The sequence below is a fragment of the Hemicordylus capensis genome, chromosome 5, assembly GCF_027244095.1.
Source record: "Hemicordylus capensis ecotype Gifberg chromosome 5, rHemCap1.1.pri, whole genome shotgun sequence".
Lineage (NCBI taxonomy): Eukaryota > Metazoa > Chordata > Lepidosauria > Squamata > Cordylidae > Hemicordylus > Hemicordylus capensis.
In genome coordinates this window covers 231161233-231186814 of record NC_069661.1, presented here as the reverse complement: position 1 = coordinate 231186814, position 25582 = coordinate 231161233, and the positions used below count along the sequence as shown (strand labels likewise).

The window sequence follows — 25582 nt, the reverse complement described above, 5'->3', positions numbered from 1 at the left end:
GATCAGGGCGCCTAACTGGATCATGACTTAGGTGGTTCTCCTAGGGGTAATCAAAGAAACCTGTGGCTATTTGTTCCAAGAGAGAAGCTGCCATCGGTGCCTATGTAAGCTTTCCCCCCAGAGCAGACAGCAGCCATGGAGAGTGATCCAGATTGGGAATGCAGCATAGGAGAAAAAGTTACCCTCCACACTCGGTCATGGGCCCAGAATTGACTCTCCCCACCCCTGCCCCCATGGCCACTATTTAACAAAAAGAAAAAAATGTTCTGTATTTGCATACTACCAAAAAGTAGTTCAGGAGTAGGGGAGGGTTTATATGCAGTGTCTGCTGCTGAGCGGAGATCAAAGAAGATGTAGAGAGAAGAGAGCTGGTTCACATTGGCTGTGCAGATGATATATGTTTATACATGTGTGGCTACCTATAAGCCCTGTGTAACTGCAAACTTCTGAAAATACAGTAGTATAGCAATCAGCAGAAGAAAGGACACCCTTTCAGAACTGTATTTCCTTGAGTCACAAATGTATTGCATAATTCAGAGGGACATGTCTTTGTACGCATTCTGGCTTCATGGGTATCACAAATATTGAGACGACTAGTGACTTTCTCCCAGCCTTCTTCAAAATTGCATTAGGGCCATCTCACAGATTTACAGCAACAAATTCTAAGTATACACTCAGCAGGGAGGAACAAGCGATCTGATACTCTGGCAAGTGTCCATGTGAGACACATTCCAAAAACCTGCTCATTGCATTGATATTTTACATACGATGGTATACACTTAACATAATGAGCCTTTTCTCACAATTGTGAGAAAAGGCTCAAAGGGGTAAGAGGAGGAAGCCTTAAAATGCTTACCTCTCCCACAGATGATCCGTTCCTCTTTGCTGGATAAGTGGATTGTACACCCAGATGATCCTCCACTGCTGTTGGCAGCAGGGAGGTTTGTGGGGGCAGGAGGCCCTAAGAACTCCCATAATGCATTGCAGTGCATGATGGGGATTCCCCCGGTGCCAGCAGGGAGCCCTGCAGTATCCCAGCCCTGGCTGCAAGCAGACAATCTGGCAGGTGATCGAAAAAAATGAGGTCAAGGGAGTGCTTTAGCAGCACAATTTTGTGAGATCTGCTCTTCTTGATAGTGTGACGGAGTACAGGTGTTTGAACGATATCACATTACCAGTTCTGATTAGTTTTACCCTCTGTATGTTTTCTTGCAACTGCTGTTCCCAACTGAATCAGGAACAGGGGACCACGTAGTACAATCCATTAATCTGTATACTTGATTCTGCACAAGGTCACAGCTAAGTGAGTAGCCCCAGAAATAGAAAAACCTTTCATCATAAAGTCAGATGTTATCAAGATGCAATTCCACAAAAGTCATATTTGCAGAAAGAGCAAAAGAATTCAAACACATCCATAAAGAGATTGGCAATGCCCTACATAACAGGATGGAGAATATATATATATATATATATATACACACACACACACACACACACACACACACACATACATATACACTAACTCACTGCTGCTGCTTCGGGGGGCTTCTCTGAGGCTGCAGGGAGAGTATCTCTGGAGTTCCCCCTCCCCCTGCCAGCCTCTGTTAATGTCCAAATCACCCAGTTTGGGCAGTCTTTGGCCTGTTCTGGGATTACCATCCATTGTGGTGGCCATTTTGGAGGCCACTGTGCATGCCCAATGGGCCTTTGCGTAGCTGGGACCATGACATCCAGAGAAAATGCCCCCCATCTAGTCCCGCTGCATGGTCTCAGAGAAACCCCCTGGAGAAGCAACGGTGAGTTGCATTTTTAAATTATTTTTAAAAAAAAAAAAGTAGTACTCCCCCAAACAGGGCTGGGGGTTCGGTTTGATATTGAACCGGACTGGGAGGGGTTTGGTCCAATATTGAGCCATCGGCCTAAACTGGTTTATTTTTAGTTATTTATTTTATTTAACATATTTTTATACAGCCCAAAACTTACGTCTCTGGGCAGTTTACAAGAAGATAAAAACAAAAGTAAAACAATAGTTAAAAACAAAACCAAGAAATTTAAAATGTTGATGTCAAACAGGTTTGATGTCGAACAGGTTCATAATCGAACCTGTTTGCACATCCCTACCCATTAAGACATGAAGTCGTCTTAATTTGGTTTAACTAAGACTTTATTCAAAACAAATCAATTTTTCTCCATCTCCTTCCCTTCCCTTCTCTTTTTGACTCCACCCACCACATGCTCTACAGCAGGTCTGCTCAAATTAGGCCCCCCAGCCCAGCTGTTTTTGAATGACAGCTCCTATAATCCACAGCCACAGTGGCCAATAGCCAGGGGTTATGGGAATTGTAGGCCAACATCTGCAGGAGGGCCGGAGTTGAGCAGCCTGCTCTACAGGATCCCCACTGGGACAAACTTCTAAAATCACAAAACATAAATGTAATTCTGCCAGTAGAAAGGCCAAATATGTACAGCACTGGAGGAGAAGTGGGACTTGATGGTACTAAGCTCCATCAGAATTCAGTTCGGTCCCCACCAGTGGCATATCCTTATGATTAAAAAAAAAGAAAGAAAGAAAGAAAGAAAGTGTATGTTAAAACATTCCCATTGAAGTCAATGGAAAGTCCACCCACCTACCTCATCCCATTCCACCCAGACTGGCACCATAGAGCCCAAGGTTCCTAGGAATATCCTACACTGATGTTACACCAGTGTTAGCTGGCTACCAGCACAGCAGGACCATTGGATTGCTCTGCCAGGGGGAAATGATGAATTACACACAAATATATATTACATGTATATATAACAGAAGTCCAAAAGCCAATTTTATTAATGCAAAACAGCTTCAAGTGAAGATGATTGCAATGGTGGAGTGCTGGGGAAGGAGGGATTATCCCTCACCCCCATCTACAACTTTCCCATTGCTAAGAAGAACTTAAGAAACTGCTAAGAGAATCTAAATCCCACCGTGGTTGGGATTTTATTACACATGTGCATGTAACACATAGTTCCACCCTATCACATACTGCTCTGTTCTGAACAGAGGCTTACGCCTCTACTGAAGAATCAGCACAAGCAATTCAGCACAGCATTTTCTTTGCAAAGCTCTGGTGCTTCCATGGAGTGAATTCCACAAGGACCTCATTATCACGCCCGGAATAACACCCCAAATGTGTTAAAATCGCTGCAGGAGGAACTACAAGACAAAAGGAAAGAAGCAAGCAGAGAAACTAACAAAATGTTTCTCACTTGGAACACCTGAAAAGAGATGTGTGCGGTATGCAAGTTGTGGATTTTTCTTGCATGAGGCTTTTGTATAAGAGATTCAGTGACATTTCCACATTTCATCTCCTGCTTGCGCGGCACAGGAAAAGCAACACCTGACTATAACCAGCAGAGTTCTGAAAGACCAGATCTCTCTATTATAACTTTCAGGGTAGGGTTTGTGTCAATGTAATTATGGCAAAAACAAGAAGCAGCCATTTTATTTGAGACACCTGTGCATCGCAACAAACAAAAAGGAACAACAAAGAGTTATGAAGGGGTGATGTGTATAAGCCGCAAACAGAAGGGAAACTACTTTCCTTTGCATCTGACAGCTTTTACCTGCATCAGCTTAAGTCAACAACTAATTCAGATCAACTAGCTAAATTAAAGTAGATTTCTCTTTCTAGAATTATTTCCTGTTTGTTTTGTATACAACTTGATCTTTTACTCCCCTACTTTATTTCTTTTGGGGAGGGATTTCTATCCTGTAGTGAATTTACAGCCCAACCCATCTCAAGGGTTAAAACAGTGAGTACACACACAGAGACATGGAAAACATATGTACAATATCCACTGAACGTAAAAAACAGACACTGCTAAATTACATTAGTCCAGGATGCTGGGCCAGATAGGCCTTGGGTCTGATCCAGCAGGGTTGCTCTTATGTTCTTATGACCTCTGAGGTGCTTCTCAGCAGAGTCTGGGCCATCCCACTACAACATCATCACATGAAAAATGTTACATTTTCCTCAATGGCAAATGGGAGCCATTCAGTTATATGGGGGAAAGTAAAGGGCTATGATCAAGGACACCCTGTTAGGATGAAGAATACATCTTCACCTAATGGCCCCCATTCCTTGGAGGAAGCATGTTTTGGACCTTCCCCAGCTCTTTTTGTCAATTGCCACAGCAGCCAAGTTACAGAAAATTCATGGGAACCATTGAATATTTAATCAGCTCCTATGTAAAGGTTTTACCCTAAGACTTGTTTCTTGGCCACACCAGTCCATGCTTGGGTGTGATTAAAAAAAAAAATTAAAATAAATGGAACTCAGGAATTGACTTTTTAAAAATATAGTGGCCAACATTCCTGCTGAACAGTTCCCATTTGCCAATGGAGGGAAACATAACATTTTGCATATGGTGATGTTGTAGTGGGATGGCCCAAACTCCACTGAGAAGCACCCCAGAGTTCATAAGAACATAACAGCAGCCCTGCTGGATCAGACCCAAGGCCTATCTGGCCCAGCATCCTGGACTAATGTAATTTAGTGGTGTCTTTATTGGATCCCTGCAAATCCCTGGTGTTGTGTTCAAAGAACCTCCACAGCAATCAAATTAATAATAATAATAATAATAATAATAATAATAATAATAATAATAACATAGTTATTATTGTTATTGTTATTATTATATGGCTGATAACATTGCACACACTGAAGTTAAAAGAAAAATTGGAAGTGAATACATCAGGAGAGTTAGAAAAATCCTCAAGTCCAAACTCAATGGCAGGAACACCATACAAGCCATAAACACCTGGGCTATACCTGTTATCAGACACAGCAGAAATAATAGACTGGACCCAGGCAGAGCTAGAGACACTAGATCATAAGACCAGGAAAATCATGACCATCAATCATGCTCTGCACCCCTGCAGTGATGTAGATAGGCTATACCTCCTTCGCAGCTCAGGTGGAAGAGGAATGCTGCAAATCCATCAAACAGTAGAGGAGGAGAAAAGAGGCTTTGAACAATATATAAGGGACAGTGAAGAAGATGCACTTCAGATCGTCAATAACGAGAAACTATTCAACTATTCAATTCAATAACGAGAAACTATTCAACTATTCAATTCAAATGAAACAAAGCAGGCCTACGAGAAAGAACAAGTCAAGAACCGAGCAGAAAAATGGAAAAAATAAGCCCCTGCATGGTCAATATCGGCACAATATAAGTGGAAAATCAGACATCACCAAGACCTGGCAATGGCTTAAGAATGGCAACTTGAAGAAAGAAACAGAGGGTTTAATACTGGCTACACAAGAACAGGCACTAAGAACAAATGCAATAAGAGCAAAAGTAGAAAAGTCAACAACAAACAGCAAGTGCCGCCTTTGTAAAGAAGCAGATAAAACCATGGACCACCTAATCAGCTGTTGTAAAAAGATCGCACAGACTGACTACAAACAAAGGCATGACAAGGTAGCAGGGATGATACACTGGAACATCTGCAAAAAATACAAGCTACCTGTAGCCAAAAATTGGTGGGACCATAAAATTGAAAAAGTTGAAGAAAATGAAGATGTAAACATATTATGGGACTTCCGACTACAAACAGACAAACATCTGCCACACAATATACCAGATATAACTGTAGTCGAGAAGAAAGAAAAACAAGTCAAAATAATTGACACAGCAATACCAGGGGGATAGCAGATAGAAGAAAAAGAAATGGAAAAAATCACCAAATACAAAGATCTACAAATGGAAATTGAAAGGCTGTGGCAGAAAAAGACCAAAATAATCCCAGTGGTAATTGGCGCCCTGGGTGCAGTTCCAAAAGACCTTGAAGAGCACCTCAACACCATAGGTGCCACAGAAATCACCATCAGCCAATTACAAAAAACAGCTTTACTGGGAACAGCCTATGTTTTGCGACGATATCTATAATAACCAACAGTATTGATGATAAAATTCTGGCATCCCAGGTCCTTGGGAAGGACTCGATGTCTGGATAAAACAAACCAGTCAATAACACCTGTCTGACTGTGTAAAATAATAATAATAATAAATTTTATAACCCAGGGTCTGCTGCATGGGTGGGGGGGATTTTTGCTAATCTTCCTGCTGGGAGTCCTCCGGGGACTTATTTATTGCTTTTAAAGAGCTTGTAGGGGAAGGAGAAATTGATGAAAACCACCAGCCACACAATGTGACTAGATTATTAAATGCTGTGTGAAGGCTCACGGCACCTCTACCCAATTAGTGGGGATATTGGCTAGTGTCTGTATCCATATGTGCTTCTATCCCTATTTGAGCCCTACATAACATAAGTTGAAAGGGCACGAAATTAGAGTACAAAAATATAAAACAAACACTGCATTATCTCCCATGGCTTCTGACTGCAAGCAAGCCGACAAAATGATGGCCAGGAGACGTCAGGGCATTCACAATATTTATGTATTTATTCCATTTTTCCCCTGCCCTTCCTCCAAGGAGATCAGGGCAGCAAACACAATCTGCTCCCTTTTCTTGCCATTTTGTCCTCATCATTTTTAACCTTCCTGTGAGGTAGATTAGGCTGAGAGAGGATGACAAGGTCACGCAGTGAGTTGCATGACTGGGTGGGGATTTTCAACCTAGCCTATATGTAAGCAATCTGCTTCCTAACACAGATACAGAGAATCAGATATTATGGGCAAAACCAAGCTTGCGTTGTTAAATCTTATTTATTCCCAGCTGTTTCAATGGGGTAATATGTAATTCTGAAGTAAGAATGGAGCTGTCAAAGTGGGATTAAAAAACCCAGATTACAACTTGCCTCAGCAATGCCTAAATGAGCAAAACCTGGAAATGAAACCCAGAACAACCTAAAACTATTCACCAATTAAAAGTATTCTGGAAGCATTGCCAGAATACTCCTCCCTCTGCTGGCCACGAATAAAATTGCTTGTCCCTAAATAAATAAAGTATTCTGTTTACTTTCACCAACATTTAGGGGTAAAGTAGACATTAAAGGTAAAGTGTGCCCTCGAGTCGGTGTCGACTCCTGGTGACCACAGGGCCCTGTGGTTGTCTTTGGTAGAATACTGGAGGGGTTTACCATTGCCATTTCCCACACAGTATGAGATGGTAGCCACCTAATGGAGCAGCGGGGAAATGCTTGACTAACAAGCAGAAGGTTGCCGGTTCAAATCCCCGCTGGTACTATATCAGGCAGCAGCGATATAGAAAGATGCTGAAAGGCATCATCTCATACTGTGCGGGAGGAGGCAATGGTAAACCTCTCCTGTATTCTACCAAAGATAACCACAGGGCTCTGTGGACGCCAGGAGTCGAAATCGACTTGACGGCACACTTTACATGAGATGATGCCTTTCATCACCTTCCTATATCACTGCTGCCCAATATAGGTGTCTCCCATAGTCTGGGAAACATACCAGTGGGGATTTGTAAAGTAGACATTGGGGAGGCACAACCTCCTTTGGCAGAATGCAAGCCATGCCAAACTCCTATAAAACAGGTTAGATCAGGGTTTCTTAACCTTGGGGCCCCAGATGCTGTTGGACTACAACTCCAATCGTCCCCAGATATGGCCTTTGTGGCTGAGGGTGATGAGAGTTTTAATCCAAAAACATCTGGGGGCCGAAGGTTAAGAAACTTTGGGTTAAATCAATTTAAAGTTTAGCATGCACATGCTGGGGTCAGGGTGCTCAACCTCGTTCTTGCTTGACTTTCTCCCTGAAACCCTTTCATTCTTCCCAATGATTTTTTTTCTCCTGGCATGGGTAATCCTTGGTCTCAGCATCCCATCAGGAAAAAGGTAAGCTGAAGTGAGGTGATTTCAGAGAGAAAAGCAGTGGCAGAAATTGATTGCCTCAGTATTCAGCTCCATCATTTCACCAAGATGTCACTGATTTCTCCACATTTGATAGGGGTTTGAAATCACCATCGCTTTTGTGGGGGAACTCACAAAAGTTTTTAGAATTTTGAGGAAGGGTTAAAGAACTCACCTAAGGTGCTCGGATTTTACAGTTCTTGCTTCTAAAAGCAAACAAATTCGCTGCCTCTCACAGCAGCAGCACTAAGTACTGCTTGTCTCCTGGCAGCCAGCTTCAGTTTCCTGCCCAAGATGCACCAGGGTAAGAAGGGACATCATAAAACAACTTTGTGACATCACGTCCTTCCCTGCCAAGAGACCAGTGGCAGTTCTAGTGCTGATGTCTTTGACTATAGGGGGGGGGTGGCTTTTCTGCATTTGAAAGCAAGTACCACACTGTGATGCCACTTTAGGTAACAACCCCTGCCCTGCCCATACAATTCAAAAATTCCTATTTTTCTGCCTATGAAAATGGGCATCAAATCTCATGGGGGTGGGAGATTCCAATCTAGTCCAGGCAGTGTGCGTTCAGCAGCAGCTTTGCCTGCTGGCCTCTATTTATTTTTATTTATTCATTTATTTATTTTTACACTTATATCCCATTCTTCCTCCGAGCAGCTCAGAGCGGTGTACATGGTTATTTTTATCGTCACAACAACCCTGTGAGGTAGGTTAGGCTGAGAGATACATGACTGGCCCAGAGTAACTCAGTGAGTTTCATGGTCGAATGGGGATTCAAACTCGGGTCTTCCTGGTCCTGGTCCAACACTCTAACCACTACGCTATGCTGGCTCTCCTCATCACTGCCTCCCCCACTGCCCCAGCACCAGCTCACTCGCTCGCTTTGTCTCTTCCCAAAATGGAGGAGACAGAACAGACAAGTCTGACGCTGGAGAGACAGCAAGCAGGCTGTGCTGAAGCAGTGGTGCAGGCAGTGACAACGAGAAGCCAGCAGCAGAAGCATAGCAAGGCTGGTGGCAGCCCATGTCCAAGCTTTTTGGCGGGCCTCCACTACTGCCACAGGCTAGCTGCCTGCCTGGCCTCTGTAGCCCTTGCCAAATGTTGCTACTGTCACTGCTGCCCTAGGCTGGCCACCTGCCCAGCCTCCATGGCTCCTGCTACATGCCATTGTCACCAACTCCCACACAGTATAATGATGTCACCAACCGGCACCTGTTACAGGTGGCAGGTAGTGACATCTATTATACTGCGTTGCAGGTGGCAATAGCAGCATGTGGCAGGGGGTGTGGAGGCCCGGCAGCCAGCCAGCCTGTGGTGATAGCCGGAACAAATTGTTGGGAATTCTCTCCGGTAAGAGATACCCTTCGATTACAGCAGAGTGCACCGAGGCAAAACACAGCAGAGTCTGCCCAGGTATGCGTGTTTGCTGAGAGCAAAAGAAACTTGGAGCCAGTTCATATTTTCAAATCAATATAAGGAGTCTTTATTGGAGAACTCCATTCTAGATAGGAAAGTGGAGAGATAGGATCTCTAATCTAGCTAGCTAGCTGGATGCAGAGAGATGCTGTCTGCATCTCTGCACACATGGTGCAGAGAGAGAGGGGAGCGTGTGTGTTAGGGAGAAGAAGGAAGAGAGAAGTGAGAGAGAGGCAGGCAGGAAGGAAGTCCCTGAGAGTAGCAATCTACATATCAAAGGGATAGTGTCAAAGCAGTAGAGAGGAGGAATGACCAATGTCTTGACCCCTCCAGCCCTCTGACTCACTAGTCTGTCCCCCTCTGTCACTGAGCCATGAGCCAGCACAGAGTCCTTCACTTCCAACACAAATGGCAGGGCAGGCAGAGGCAGCAAATAGCAGGGTCCCTGGGGGCCCAGTGGTCTGTGTTCACAAAGCACAGGTGAACACTGGTAGATACACCCCTGGCCAAGGCTGGATGCCTGCTAGGCTGGATGCCTGCTGGATGGTTGGCCCGCAATAGCAAACAGCAGCATGGGCTGGAAGGGGAGGCCAGTGAGAGGAAAGAGAAGTGTTATCTGGGCCGATGACATGGAGGGCAGATCTAGTGAGGAGGGGGGAAGTCCAGAGACAGGGGCAGCAGCAGTGGCGATGAGGTGATCCCTGTGCCCACACAGATAAGGTGCCCGCACTTGCCACTCTATGTCACACTCACTGCCTGGGGCCTCATGGGAAAGCTGTTCCTGGGTTTCATTAAAAGGAACGACATTAACATCATAAAATACTGAAACAATCAGAAAAGTGGACCAAAAAAAGATAAACGCAGCAAGTCAATGGGCTAATAGCAAGCACAGCAATGAAAATTAAATAAAAGCTTCCATGAGAAGCTTTACAAAAGAGTGTCTTCACAGCCTTTTCAATATCTCTGGGCGGAGATCCCCAGAGAGAAACTTCCAAGGCCATGGCACTGCTTGAGAAAACGGCTGTCCCTCTTCCTCACCAGATACTGGCAGGCCAGAGCACAGGGCTTATGAAGAAGATCTTAAGGTCCAGGTAGGGCACACAGTCTTTTGGGGACCCCGGGGACCCTCCCATTTCTGTAGTAATAGCAGTAGAATTTAGAGAGCGGGCATTCTCCGTTGTGGTAGCTGGCCTTTGTAGCTCCCTGTCCAGGGAGATGCATTTGGCCCCTGCTCTGATGGCATTTTGCTGTTTTGTCACTTTTGTCTTGTCAGGTCGCTGGCTGAAATACTGTTTTGATTTTTCTCTGGCACCCTTCCTGTCTTTGTTTTCCGCTCTGTTTGTGTTTTCATTTGCCATTTCCTTTGTATTATCATATATAGTTTGATTATGTTTTTATCTCATTGAAAGCTACATTGAGCGACCACTTTAGGTCCAGAAAGATAGGTTGAAGTGATTTTCGAAACAAACAAATGCAATCTTTGCAACGAGTGCCAAAAAACTGCTGAAAATGGAAGTCACTTTTTGAAACTTACAAAAATGAACATGAAAATGAGGCAAGCAGTCCTGACTTGGCTCAGCTCTAGGGGAGAAAAAAACTGGCTGGCACTATCAATGTGCAATTATGGGCAAAAGGAGGCTTTTAAAAATGTATTTATTCAGAGGACGACAAGTGTCGCTGCTGCACAATACCGAACATGAATTATGCACACATTTTATCATGCCATAAAGTATCTCCAGGCCTTGAAGATGTCGCAAAGCATTATTCCATTCAGCAAACACTAAAACCAAGTCATTATTTTCTTGACTTTTCCTAAGATGAGCATTTGTGGTGAGAAATAGAAATGCTTTATTGCTCTTTGATTGGGTAAGTGGATTTGCTCTTGATGAGAGAAAGTGGGGGGGTGGGGAAGACTGACAGAAATGCAGACCCGAGTCTTCTACCCATATAAGCTAACTGGCAAAACACCCAGCTGGCAACACTGTGCATTTCCCTGTTCTGGCTGAAACATCAATAGGCCTCCATTCTCCTGTTTGGTAGGAGCTGGAGGATGAAAGAGGTAACTTGCTTTTCTATGCATCTTGAAACCTTTGTGCTCTTTGCGGAGGCTGCCAGCAAAAAACTGTCAATTAGGTAAACGTTGCACAATTGGCACTGTTAAGAAACAGACTCTCTCTTTCATAAATGTTGGGACACTGGCAACAGATGTTGGACAGAAATAATAAGTTCTGTTCACCATGGATTACAACAAGCCAATGCCCTAGAGGTGTTTTGGGGGGAAAGCCTTGCTTTGCATAGTTCTGAACAGGGGGTTTCACAGTTACTTATTTGCAGAATAAAGGACTGGCAACTCCATCATAGCTTTCCCTCCTCTTTTCTCACCTTGTTATTAGATCCTTCTTTTAAAATCACCTATAACTGCAAGTAATTTTCATTCCATGTGATTCTACAGAGGAGACTCCCTTAGTAAGAAAGCTTCTGAACAGGCTAAAAACCATCACAAGCATACACATGGTAGAACAATGAGGTTCTAATATGTACTATCAATATTTAACCAGTGATTGACTGATTGATTAAGTGCCGTCAAATCGGTGTCGTCGACTCTTAGGGACGACATAGATAGATTCTCTCCAGGATGATCTGACTTCAACTTGGCCTTTAAACTCTCTCAGTGGTGCATTCCTTGTTGTCATGGCAGTGGCAGTACCAAACTGCAGGGGGGTTGGGGAAAACTCCAACACCTGCCCATCCATGGTCCTTCCACACTGCCCCACTTTCCCAGTGCTTATCTGAACCCTGCAAGCTTATTTAAATGGGGAGGGGTGTGTGGTAGGTGGCGCAAGCAGCTCTTACTGTCCTTGCTCTCAGCAAATGAAGGGTGGTGGGATGTGGCGGCACAATGGCATATCTAGTTCTTCCTCCCTGACATACCATACATGGGAATGCAGGTGGCTGCCACATCACCTGCGCTTTTGCGCATGGGTAAGCACTTCTGATGCGGCTGTGTTGTAGGGCAGCAGTGCCCATTGTAAGTGCTCCATTATTACAGTTGTGTAGAAATAATAATATTGGAAATAATAGGCATCATAGGTCTCAGTAAGAATCCTAACACCATCAAGAAACAGGCAGATAAAGCAGGGGCCACTGTCATGATAGACAAATCTGACTACATCAAAGAGGCAGAAAGGCAACTGAAGAACAATAAATTGTATACATCACTAACAGCTGATCCTACTGAATAATATCCAAAATAATTAAAATTATATTTTTAAAACCACCTGCCAGCCACCACATCTTAAGCATGACACCTAAAGAACCCCACACTGGTAAGTTTTATCTGCTTCCAAGCTCAGCAAACCAGGATGTCCAATTATTTCAGGAATGAATACCATTATTGAGGGTGTGTCTGGTCATGGTGACACTATCCTTAGACCATTTGTAACAGCTACAAATAGTTTCTTACAGGACACTACTGACTTTATTAACAGGGTGGAGGACACTGAGGGAATTCCAGAAGGAACAATCCTTGCAACCATGGATGTCGAGTCATTTTACACCAATACTCCACATGAAGATGGATTAAAAGCAATGAGGCTTTTCACACAATGGGGCAAAATTGGGCTAGCAGAGGCTAGCCCAATTTCGCCCCATCATGTGAACCACCAGGCTTGGCTACAAGCCTGGTGGTTCTTTGGCAGGTAACCTGCTCAAGTACCCCTGCCCTAAAACCAGATTTGCAGAGCGGGCGCTCCGCAAACCTGGTTTTAAAATCGTGAGTACCTGTGCCGCGGCTCCGCGCCACATCTACTCATGAGGAGACCCCTGGAGTGGAAGTGAAAAGCCACCTCCCAGCTCCGGGGGTCTTGCCAGCATGCCCTGCACGCTCGTGTAGGGCATGCTGGAGCTTCCAGGGGCTGATTGGCCCCCTCTCCCCCCAGCCCCTGTGGCTCCGTCACGGAGCCGGCAATTGTGTGGTCGGCCGATTTGGCCGCCCAGGGCTGCCACCTGGATCGTCTGTGGGGAGAGCGGGCTCAGCCCGCTCTCCCTGCTCAGCTCACCAAACCGGGTCTCACCGATCGTGAGACTTGGCTCAGTATATGACATGATTACAGACAAAAGAGCTTCTAAAGCTGCCACTGTTCTTTCACATTTTGTCCAGACTCATAGCTACTTTAATTTCATGAACAAACCATAATTACTGATCCAGGGCACTGCCATGGCACCACAATATGCCAATTAATTTATGCCAGATTTAGAGCAGCACTTTTGAGCACCTGTATAGATGCTACACTAATCCACCTAAGATATATTGATGACATCTTCCTAATATGGACCCATGGTGAGGAGTTCTAATAACTTCCATCCCACCATAAACTTGAGCATTGCATTTTCCACCACAAGTGTTGATTTCTTTGACACCACTGTCATCTTGAAAGATGGCTTACAAATAATCTCTTGGTTTGGAAGCCAACAGGTTGGCTTCCATATACCTCGAGTAGCTACCATTCTGGCCATATAAAGTGATCCATTGTATATAACCAAGCTACGTATTACAATCGTATTTGCAGACATCCACATGATCATGATGGACACCTAGATGAATTCAAATAGGCTTTCCTAAATCTCAGCTATGATCTTAAGATAGTTACATTCCATATTTCTAAAGCAAAATCAATTCCTTGGACTCAACTACTCCAGCAAAGCAATCATCATAATAAACAGGACAGAGTACCACTAGTCATTGTGTATAGTTCCCAGCAAAAGGCTCTATATCATATCATTAGACTTACAACCAATTTTTGAGAATGACCCATCCCTCAGGAATGCAATTGGAGGGAGAACTTTACCCACTTACTGACAACCTCCTAATATTAAACAACTACTCACTAGGGACAATAGACCATCACATAATTCTGAGCTGGAAACCAGACCTTTCAACAAACCCAAATGGCAACAGTATCCACTAATTAACAGCAGTTCTGTAATGATAGGCCCTAATGGTGTGGTCCACCACATCCAGGGTACTCATACCTGCATGCCAACTAATGTAATATACCTAATACCATGCATTAAATGGTCCCTGGCAATATATATTGGTCAAATGGGTCTCTTATTGACACAACAACTGAGACACAAATTGGATATTCACATCAAAAATACTACAAAGTCCATAAGTGAGCATTTTATTCTTCCTGGACACAAGGTCACACACCTCATAGTGGCTGAACTTAAGAAGAGAAAGTCAGGCCATCTTATTTATTTATTATTTATTTTCCTATGTAAATCACTTTGAGAACTTTGGTTGAAGGAAAGTAAAGTGTGCCGTCAAGTCGGTGTCGACTCCTGGAGACCACAGAGCCCTGTGGTTGTCTCTGGTAGAATACAGGAGGGGTTTACCACTGCCATCTCCCACGCAGTATGATGATGCCTTTCAGCATCTTCCTATATTGCTGCTGCCCAATATGAGAAACATACCAGCAGGGATTCAAACTGGCAACTTCTGGCTTGCTAGTAAAGTCATTTCAGTATATAAATACTCATAGTAGGAGGAGGAGGAGGACATTTGGGATGTGAAATAGCAGAATTGGACCCTCTGGTTATGAATGCAGAAAAGGGGTAGTTTGCACTGAGCCAATGGAGGGCCAGTTTAGTTATAGGAAAAGGAGGGATTTGTAAATGATACTGCTCCTAGGGAATTGACAAACTGACTAACTTTTGGGCTTGTTTGGGGAATCAGTGAGCTTAGAAGGAGCAGCTCATTACATAATAAATTTGTGCAAAGCTTCGGTCTCGAAAATGACTGACAGAGAGTTGAAGTTCAAAAGTAGAATCAGATTTATTTTAGGGTTCTGGGGTACAGGAAAGAAATCTTAATAAGCAATAAAATATTAGTTAATACAACTAACAAGGCTAGCAATATCAATAGTACTAAGCTGAAACTCACGAAGAGGCGTTTTGGCTTAAGATCCAAATTATATCCACTCAAGTCTTAGAGAACAGCTTTGGACTTTAGAGAGAGCAGGAAAAGAGAGGAGCAATAGGTTTCAGGGCTGAGATTAGCATACCTAGTTCCTTCCAGTGGGGTGTGTGGACCCTTGTTGCTTGACCGATGCTGAGGGACCTTTCCTCTGGGGCAGGCAAAAAGGCAAAATACAGGAGTGGGGACCCAAATATCACTAGAGGGTCAGGGCACCAGGAATAGTCCAAAAGAGGTCTCATCTCAGGGGACCAGTATCTTGTTATGGCCAAGTGTGCTGCACAGATCGGGCTTGGGAAAAGGGCTGATATGCAGGTGAAAAGCAGGATGGGCACAAAAGTCCAGGCACAGTAAGGAGGTATCGCTAGTGCCAAGATGCACGAATGAATCCAGAGAAGAGACACACTGCTTGGTGGTCTTGAGGGCTGAAATAGGCCACATCTTGCCCTGGGGATAAATGCTGACCACACCTTTCTGCTGTAAAGGGTGACATAAATGATAGACAAAAGAACACATTGTGTCCGGTTCAGGCTTTGCTGGGTGTGCTCTACCAGCACAATGAGGTGAGCAGGTTGAGAAACCTGAACAGGATGGGGCGAAATGAGTGCATTAGAGCTTATCTCATGTAATCAAGACTAACCTTGGAAGTGCCTTAGAATGTTTTAACAAGCATGCCTCCTGGTCCTCAAGCCAGCCATTAACATTTTTTGTTAGAGAGAGATGAGCCTGTTACCTCTGATCTGTTCCTTCCCAGGAAGGCAATAAGCTTGAGCTGATCCGATGTGCCAACACACAGGGGAGCATTTGGCTATTTCTTGAGAAGAATAGCGCTAAATTAACTAGCATCAGTTGACTATAACTGACCATCCTTGCTTTCACTGTGGTTTATAACCTACAAAAGTGGGTTATAACCTACAAAAGCTCATGCATTAACATATTAGTCTAAAAGGTACTGCCTTATTCTTTTTTAACCTAAAATATTTATTATTTAATAATAATAATAATAATAATAATTATTATTATTATTATTATTATTACACTGTTTTTCAACAAAAAGTTCACAAAGCTGTTTGCATAGCAAAAGGAATGAAAAAAAATGGGTTAAAAGAATGACAAAAATATATGAATGAAATATAGGTCATGCCAATACACTGCACAGGCAGCCAGGATTGGCTGCAATTTCCTCCCAGTCCAACTGGTTGCAAACCTGGGCTTGCTGTCACATCTAGTGTGGAAAGGCCTTCAAAGTGAGGGAGGGAGGGGTTAATTTCACTATCAGAGAACAGCTTGCATACAGGTACAGTGCCAACCTGCTGGTGTCTCCTGTGTATTCTGTAAACAAGCAGTAAGAAAGGAAGGAAGGAAGGAAGGAAGGAAGGAAGAGGGAGGGAAATTACTTCTAGGCACTTTTGAAATGATGTGAAAGAAAGAAAACAGTGGTCTCCCCAAAAGTACAGGCAGAGATGGAGTACTAAGAACAGAAGGCAGAGCAGGAGGAGGTATGAGTATGTGTGAGTTTTAGACTGGCTGTCCCATGCACTTCATTAAAACAGTGTTACATTGGCTGGGGGAAGAAGAGTAATTGAATAATGGCACATTTACAGCAAATGCAGAATGAAAAGCAAAGCAAAACAAGGCCTGGTATACAAATGCCCTCACTCCTAATTGCAAGAGCTGCTTGGCCATTCCGAATGCATCTGATGGGATATCAAACTCCTCCTTTGTCTGAAGGGCTTCTTGACCTCCTTGGTTCCTCCAATGTGCTCATTCAGTGAGAGAGCCTTTTAATGGGACTATTGACTGTAGCAAGCTACACACCAAGATGCACAAGAGACTCCATGCATGACCTTAACTAGAAATCTAGTTGATGATTCTACTGGCTGACAAGGCAGACATCTTTTAGATAGCTTGGTGCAGCAGGGAAGCAGCTTGCCTAGGGAGCAAGAGGCCATTAGTTTGAATCCCCACCGGTGTGCTTCCCAGACTTGTTATAATAGAAACCAAGTTGATTTGTATGATAACAAACCAGCCAAGAAGCAAGATTACAATCCAATTGGAAGCCAGTGCCAAAACCAGCCAGCAAGGGGAAAACAGGCCTCCAAAATGGCACTCAAAACGTTCTGAGCTCGTTACATTGTAACAAGAGGCTCAACTAGTTGTTCTGGTGGAATGTTCCGGGCATTTGTGTTCCGTTCCGAGCTTGGAATGGAACGCTAACCCCATTCCATGCACACCCCTGGTGTGTAATCAACCCCTGATAACTGGACACCTTTTAAAGTGGGGGCTTCTTATATGTAGTGGGGGAGAGCAACTGACTCTATTCATCTCAGCACAGCATCCTTTCCAGTGATTGTTGCTGGTGTGTCCCTTGTGTTTCTTTTTAGATTGTGAGCTCTTTGGGACAGGGCACCATTCTCTCATTCCTTTTGCTATGAAACCACTTGGAGAATATTTTTGTTGTTGAAAAGTTGTATATATAAATATTTGAATAATTAAAAAATACTACTACTATAATAATCAAAGGTTTTCTTCATATTTATTTGTAAGTTTATCACATTTATACCGCCCTGTATAAAATCTCAGGGTGGTTTACAATCCAAACAGTAAACAGCAAGTAAAACCTAAAACAGGTTAAAATTACCATAAATAAAACTTTAAAGCATCATAAATGAAAAACCTGGGGCCAAACTTATGCCACAGACCTTATGCCACAGACCTGGCACTCATCGTATCTCTGTCTTATTACTAATGTTTTAACTGTCTGGAATGGACTCTACTTCTATATTTATATTTATTTATCATGTTTTTATACCGCCTGATATGTACCTCTCTAGGTGGCGTACAAAATTTAAAGCAATATAAAAAAAGTAAAACAGATTAAAATCCCACAAGACAATAAAAACCATCTCATAAAACAAGTTATTCAAACAAATTATTAAAATGAAGCTTGGATGTACTGTTCTTGATTTACCAAAGTGGACTCCTGCACACAGGTTGCTACCTGAGACGATCTAAATAAGCTGCACAAATGACCATTTGTCTATACTTAGGATTGTTTGAGGCAGTGGGGAGAGAGAGAGGGAGAAGTGGAAAAAAGAAAGAGGAAGAAATACAAAGAGAAGGAGAGGCGGAATGAAAATGGGCACATGGCAAAATATTCAAAAGTGAGTCTCGTGTGGCAAGTTAAGAGTAAAGATGGGCTCCTGAGCCTGAAAAGGTTGATGACTGACAAGGCTGAAGTGCTCTGTGCTTTAAAATATGGTGACTTCATCACCTCTGAGAGCAGTGGAGGAGTTCATCCACCTAGATATGGATCCGATCTTGGCTCACAGTGGGAGGTGTGAGAGGGATAGGGTTAGGGTTAAATCTAATTTGGATCGGCACTAAGAGCAGATTGTCACAGACAGTTGCCATTATGTCCTGCTCCAAGCAAAATATCCTCCGAGCCATTCATTGGGCCGTGGAAGTAAGAAACAAGATGAAAGATCAAGCTCTCATCCCAACCAATCTCACCCCCCAAGGATGGTTGGTCCTGAAAGCTCTTTCCAAAGCAAATATACGGGCTGTTTCTTCCCTAAGTGGTTAATTAATCAAAATAAAGACCTGCAGTCAGGAGTTTCTCTTGCTGTGATCTCTGCTTTCTTCAGAGGACACATTCTGAGACATTTTAATTTGTTGCAATGTGAATGGATTCCACATCACCCGCAAGCCTACAGGCGTTTCATCTAGAAGTATATAAAACCACTTCTTTGAAGCAATTATTTTTATGAAAAAAGTGCAGAGATATCCAGGAACTGGGATAAGTTCTCTTCTGTCTAGATAACACAAATCAAACTGGTTTGTTGTCTGAAGGGGCAACAGTTCAATGCAGATCTAGCCAAATTCTTGAATATTAAAGGATGCTGTATACAGTCAGGCTATTCACATGAGCAGCCCTACCCAGACTTGGACTGCCTCCCGTAGCTGCCTCCCTGAGTAGCCCGAGTTTTTGACCCAGGCTTTTACAGGGTTAAATGGCATGAGTGCACACTTAACCCCAGGTGTGTGGCCATGTGTACGCTTGGGCTGCAAGCAGTCCAAGCATACACAGAGCCAGGAACCTAGAGCGCCCGGCTTGAGGGAAATCCCTCAGTGTATCGACTGCTCATGCAGAATACATTCCTGAGCCTTTTCAGAAGGGCGGTATAAAAATCCAATCCAATCCAATCCAATCAATCAATCAAGCAGTGCATCTTGGGGTTCCTGGAGGCCAGATCATCTGGGTGGAGGTAGGTTCAACCCTGCCTTCCCACCACCCTCCCACCCCTGTTCTGGTTGTGAGAATGACCTTACAAGAGAACAGCCCTGCTGGATCAGGCCCAAGGCCCATCTAGTCCAGCATCCTGTTTCACACAGTGGCCCACCAGATGCCACTGGAAGCCTACAGGCAGGAGTTGAGGTCGTGCCCTCCCTCCTGCTGTTACTCCCCTGCAACTGGTACTCAGAGGCACCCTGCCTCTGAGGCTGGAGGTGGCCTATAGCCCTCATTGATAGACCTCTCCTCCATGAAGTTATCGAAACCCCTCTTAGTCATCTGGGTTGTTGGCTGTCACCACATCTTGTGGCAGAGAATTCCACAAGTTGATTATGCATTGTGTGAAAAAGTACCTCCGTTTGCTGGTCCTAAATTTCCTGGCAATTTCATGGGATGACCCCTGGTTCTAGTCTTATGTGAGAGGGAAAAGAATTTCTCTCTGTCCACTTTTCACTGTGCATGATTTTATAGACCTCTATCATATCTCCCCGCAGTCATCTTCTGCAACTTTTCCAGTTCTACAATGTCCTTTTTTAGATGTGGTGACCAGAATTGCACACAGTACTCACTCCAGATGTGGCCGCACCATAGTTTTGTATAAGGGCATTATAATATTAGCAGTTTTATTTTCAGTCCCCTTCCTAATGATCCCTAGCCTTTTTAGCCTTTTTCAGAGCACATTGAGTCAACACTTTCAACAAGCTGTCCACCATGACCTTAGTGTCAAATGATTGGCCATCTAGCCCAGTATTATTGACTGACAGGAACTCTCCTAGGTCTTAGGCAGAGAGAGGTCTTTCCCAGACCTGCCACCTAAGATTTTTTTTTAAAAAATATTATTTAAAATGAAATGTACATACAAATAAACAGAAATGTTAATGGACTTCACTTTTAATGGACTTAAGAAACTCAGTTTAAAAAGCAAATACCTGTATTTACCCAAATTGAAGATGACTCTGAATTTAAAATGACCCCCTTAAAAAGTAGAGATTAGATACAGATTATGTCTGCATTTACTCGAAAAGAACAGGACTCTGAGTTTAAGACCACCTCCTGAATTCTAAAATAATAATAATAATAAAAGAACTTGGGGAAACCCCTAGTCTTGAATTCAAACTTTCTAAACTGCAGTAGAAAGATGGTGGATAACTGATTTGTAGCAGCAAAAATGCTAACATCCAAATGCTAGAGATCTTTTTTATAGTTACTTAGTATCCTATCCTTCCTCCAAGGAGCTCAGAGTGGTTGATATATACGTATATAGTCCATGTGAGCGTCTCAAGGGTATCTCTGCTGCCACCATTCAGACCTGTTTTATGCATGATCTGAAACCAAAATTTACCTTCTTCCCACTCTTATTTGTGTGATAGCATGGGGCCTCTCTTCTGATAATACAGGAGAGGAGATAAAATGTTCTTACTCTGATAATACTAAAAGAACCAGTTTTATTGTTTTACCCAAAGTTCTTTAAGTGTGATGGTTACAAGGTTTCAGTGTTAAAAAGCATAGTCATTTCAGAGCTTACAAACACTTCTAACTCACAACTTAAAGAAGTGTAGATATTTTCCAGATGTTAGACAGTTAAGGTTCTTTCCTTTCTTCCCCCCGCTACTCTCCACATAGGGGTTAAGTGCTTGGCTTGATTATCTTGTTTCTGACCTGCTTTCCCTCTTGGGACTTTCAGGTCTTTTCTTGAACAGGCAACAAGATTTCTAATAGAGAACAGATTTGCCCCCTGTCTTAAGCTTCACCTCTCTTCTTCAGAGAAGTCCCTCCTGTTCACTACTCCCTTTTTTTTTTTACCCAAGCCACCAGCTTACCTTTCCCCCCTCTTCAGTTGTCTTGACCTTTTCTCTTCAGTTGTCTGACCAACTGAACTCCAACTAATTTCTCTAACTGCTCTCTCACTCTTGCTCTCGATCTTCCTTCTCTCCTATGTTCCAAGCAGGGTTTATCTGGATTTTCCACTACTACTGCTGCTGCCAATCAACCTGCTGCACATACCTACACTAACAGTTTACACCATCGCATATATAAATAACACATTAAATACATCCATCAAGCAGTACTAACAAATGCAAACAGTCATAGTCCACCAGCAGCCATTTTATTCTGTCATGACGCCAGACCCTGGAGTCCCCCTAGTAGGGGGAAATGGAGGCTGGGAAATCCTGCTCCAGATGAACTGGTGAGGCCCCAGTCAATAGCCTTGCCAAGAGCAAAGGACACAGCCTTGGTAGTGTCTTCCAATTTAGAGGAGTCTTCCAAGGTCCCCCAATGCCATAGTAACAGGCACCTGCAAAATCAGGCAAGGCCCCTTTGAAGTTGCCCCTTGAAGACCAGAAGTTGCCCCTGGAAGATCAAAAGTTTCCACCTTGCTTGTGCAGCAGGCTATAAAACCCAACAGTCCACCAAAAGACACTGCTGGGACAACAGCCTCTTTTGTTGCAGTGCCCAGCAAAGCAATCTTGTGATCAGCTCTGACCTTGGTCCTGCCCTGTGAGCTGTCCAGGTTCTGGGGTATTCCTGCCTCAGAGAGACTCTACCACTGTGAGGATACTGTATATGAGAGAGAGAGATCCCATGAGCTTCATGGCTAAGTGGGGATCTGCATCTGGGCCTCCCCCGTGTAGGTTCAGCATGTAATGGAGCACTGAAGTTCAGCCATTATGCTAAATTTGCTCCTTTTAACTGGAGGTGCCAGGATGAATGTAAACCATGGGCTCTACCACTGAGCAATAACCCTTCTGCAATTATTTCCACACGGGATCATTCAACTTTCTGTCCTTTTCTCCAGCTAGCTTTATATGGAAGAGCTACTTCTGCCTGCTCTTGACGATCACATTTTGTGCATAAGGTAGAAATACTGCTAAAATGGGGGCACTAGAGGTGGTCTCAGAGATAAATTAGGCCCAAGACAGTTGTCCATGAGATTTGTCCCACCTTCAACAATCATTAGCACTTGCGAAATCTGTTGCCTCTTGCTGTGTGCCCTGTCCATGGTGGAAGTTTCTTTTTGTATCAAATCAATGCCAGTAAAGTGCTCAGCAGAGAACTCTACAAAGCGAGTCTCTTCCTGCCATTTGTACAAGCCAAGTGAGCGCAGCACTGACTAGGACTTGCTTTTGCAGTCAGAACCGATCGCTGACTTGCACTCAGGTTGCAACTTCCTCTTGTCAGAGCCACTGACAAAGCGACGGGAGATAAACCTATTGCATAGACTGCAAATCCCACAGGGCATTTGCTGACAAAGAAACAAGTGTCAAACTCTCCATTTAGGCAGGAGCTCCCCTTGGGGGGGGGGTGGTACTCTGAGCAGGTGAGTGAAGTGTCACACACCCCGAGGGAGCCAGTGAGAGCAGCTGAACAGGGAAGGCATTCCTACAGCTCCTTGTCTGAGCCAACTTCATAAAAATCTGTGATTTGGGGAGGAATGAATCACGGTCAGAAGCATAACGACAAGTATTGAATGGCAATCCATTTTCATTATTAAAGAGGATGCTTGCCCAGGTTTCTTCTTTGTATGATCTCATGATCTGGGGTCACAGCTGATACTGTGTTCATATGATACACAAGACAGAGTCTTATATAGAGAGGCTAGAGTTTTCAGAAATCTCCTGTCAGCCATGAAGTGTTCTGAGTGATCTTGGGCCAAGCACCCCGCCAAGTGCCCTCCCTGGCAGCATCTCCAAGACAGGGCTGAGAGAGACTCCTGCCTGCAACCTTGGGGAAGCTGCTGCCAGTCTGTGTAGGCAATACTGAGCTAAATGGAGATCTGACTTGGTATAAGGCACCTTCTTATGTTCCTTTCCTGCCTAGCCCACCTCACAGGACTGTTGTGAGGATAAAATTGAACAAAGACCTTGTTTGCTTCCCTGAACTCTTCAGAGCAAAGAACTTCACTGTTTTCCAGGCAGGGGCCACTTTGGCAAAAAAAAAAAAAACAACCCCAAACCTTCAGTGTGAGAGCCATTTCCCACCATGTTGACCTCCACTCGCTACTGTGCTTTCTCCAGTGCCAGGGAGACCCCTTTAAGAGAAACAGAGTCCTGTCAAACCCCAGTTCTATCTTGAAAGGTGCACATAAATCTCTAGGGGGGAAGCTCTGGGAAGACCTACATTTCCCAGCATTCCTTACCCGCCTTCCAAGATGGAGATGGAGCTCTCTTAAAGGAGCCCCACCAATACTGGGTTAACTGCAGCACGGCACAGTGGGAGCTGCCTATAGCCATGAAGAGCACTGCCTTAGAAGAAGTGGGGGGATTGAAATGTCAGTCAACAAAATCTCTTTGTTATAGGCATTTACATGAACCCCTTAATTGTTTTGAGATCTGTCTCTTCTGAGAAAGTCACAGTTATCTGAATGTTCATAGATCAAAATTCCTTCATTTTTGCAATGTGTGTTATATGCTAGGTTTCCCCTAGTCAGCGAAGCTATGAGCCAAAACCTTTGCTCCATTACAGTCCCAGTTCAAGCCCCCATGGCTGCTATTTGTAGGGGGGAGGCTCTCAGCTACTTGTGGCTTCCCTGCTTCCTTAATTCACTGTATGAGTAATGCATCAGGATCAATGTAATTTAAGAGAATATACAAGAGTGTATTACGTATCAGCCCCACTAATTAAAATGTGGGGCTCAGGCTTATTGCTTTGCAGAACCTGTTTGTCTGTAAGTGTGATAGACCTTTTAAAAATGAGCAGATATTGCCCTCACTGATTAAAATTGGTGTCCACTGCTAAATCAACTAAAGCTTGATTAATCTACCAATTAAACTTGCAGCCTGATTTATAACGCTCCCATTGTAGATTTAGTCATGCCAGATAAAGCTCGCAAGAGGCATCTGGTTGGCCACTGTTGGAAATCAAATGCTGAACGAGATGAATTTCTGCTCCAGTCCCATCAGAGCAGTTTTTATTTTCATAAAGCATTGACATTGACTGACCGCACAGCTTCATAAAGGCAGCAGAACACAAAAATCCCAGATTTTGCTCCAGCAGACAGCTATCCTTATTTGTGATAATACGTTTCTCAATCAGCTATTTCACTGTCATTAAAAAGAAGCTTTTAATGTCCTTGGTATATGATAGGTGAAGAGTGCTTGCGGCTTTGATTCTCCATTTCAAAGTAAGCTCACAAATGCTTTTATAGTTCTGGAGTGGTTCAGGATATTGATCAAACTGTAGAGCTGGTCCCTGGTCACAGAGGCACAGGTGGTAAATGGAACATGAGAGAAATGTGCACAACAGAGGAGGAAAACAGTGAAAGCAAAAAGGAAAGTGAGATGGTAGCAGCAGATACTGGAGATTAAAGTCAAGGAGATCCGTAAGGAAGTCGTTCATATGCTGCCTGCCACTCAATTAATAGATAAAATGATGGAGTAATAAGATAATGTTTTTTTAAAAACCCGCTATAAGCCCACCCTATAAATCACTGCCCATTGACAAGGAAGTTGATACTGGTGCCCAGGATGGCCTATTAAAATGTAATGTTTCCTCTGAAGCATGGTAATAAGAGGCGATGGTGTCAGGTTTTGGCAAGGATCAAATGCAATAAATATATCACTCAACCATGGTAGGACAGGAGGGAACAGCATGTGATTTCTTGACATTGTGAAATGACATTTCAAAGGCTTGAAGGAGAATTTTGTTTGCTTAACAACTGGGGCCCAAGCCATCAATCGTTTCTGATGTGTGAGTCCAATACAAAGAAGCACAGAGTAGCCCACGCTGCATTACTTTCCATCTGCCATTTTACCAGTGGACCTCAGGTCCTGTCATGCAAAAGTGGAGAAGCTACAATTCTAGGAGGCTATTCACATGATTGTAGAAATTCTACAATTCTATTGTACAATTGTACAATTTTCTACAACTGTGAGAACCACTGGGCTCGGCTGCGAGCCCGGTGGTTCTTGAGCAGGTAACCCGCTCAAGTAGCTCACTCCTTAAATCGAGTTTGTGGAGCAAGCGCTCCGCAAACCCAGTTTTTTTTATCGTGAGTAGCCACAGTGCGACTCTGTACCACGGTTACTCATGAGTAGACCCCCCAGCAGGAGGCTGAAAAGCAGCCTCCTGGCTC

At 43.7% G+C, this 25582-nt stretch overlaps 1 protein-coding gene across 16 annotated transcripts in view; it reads right to left on the bottom strand.

Annotated features, from left to right (window-relative positions):
* The window catches only part of DGKI (diacylglycerol kinase iota), a 427669-nt gene that overhangs the window by 30544 nt on the left and 371543 nt on the right, over nt 1-25582 (bottom strand). Inside the window, exon 31 of one of the 16 annotated variants that reach the window (XM_053252327.1) lies at nt 15056-15692. The exons of 14 other annotated variants lie outside the window; for them this stretch is intronic. In XM_053252327.1, the coding sequence (XP_053108302.1) occupies nt 15580-15692 (113 nt within the window). In that variant the 3' untranslated portion in view covers nt 15056-15579. Of the gene's footprint in view, nt 1-15055; nt 15693-24390; nt 24700-25582 lie in introns of those variants that run through there. One more of the 16 variants, XM_053252329.1, reaches the window with a different exon arrangement.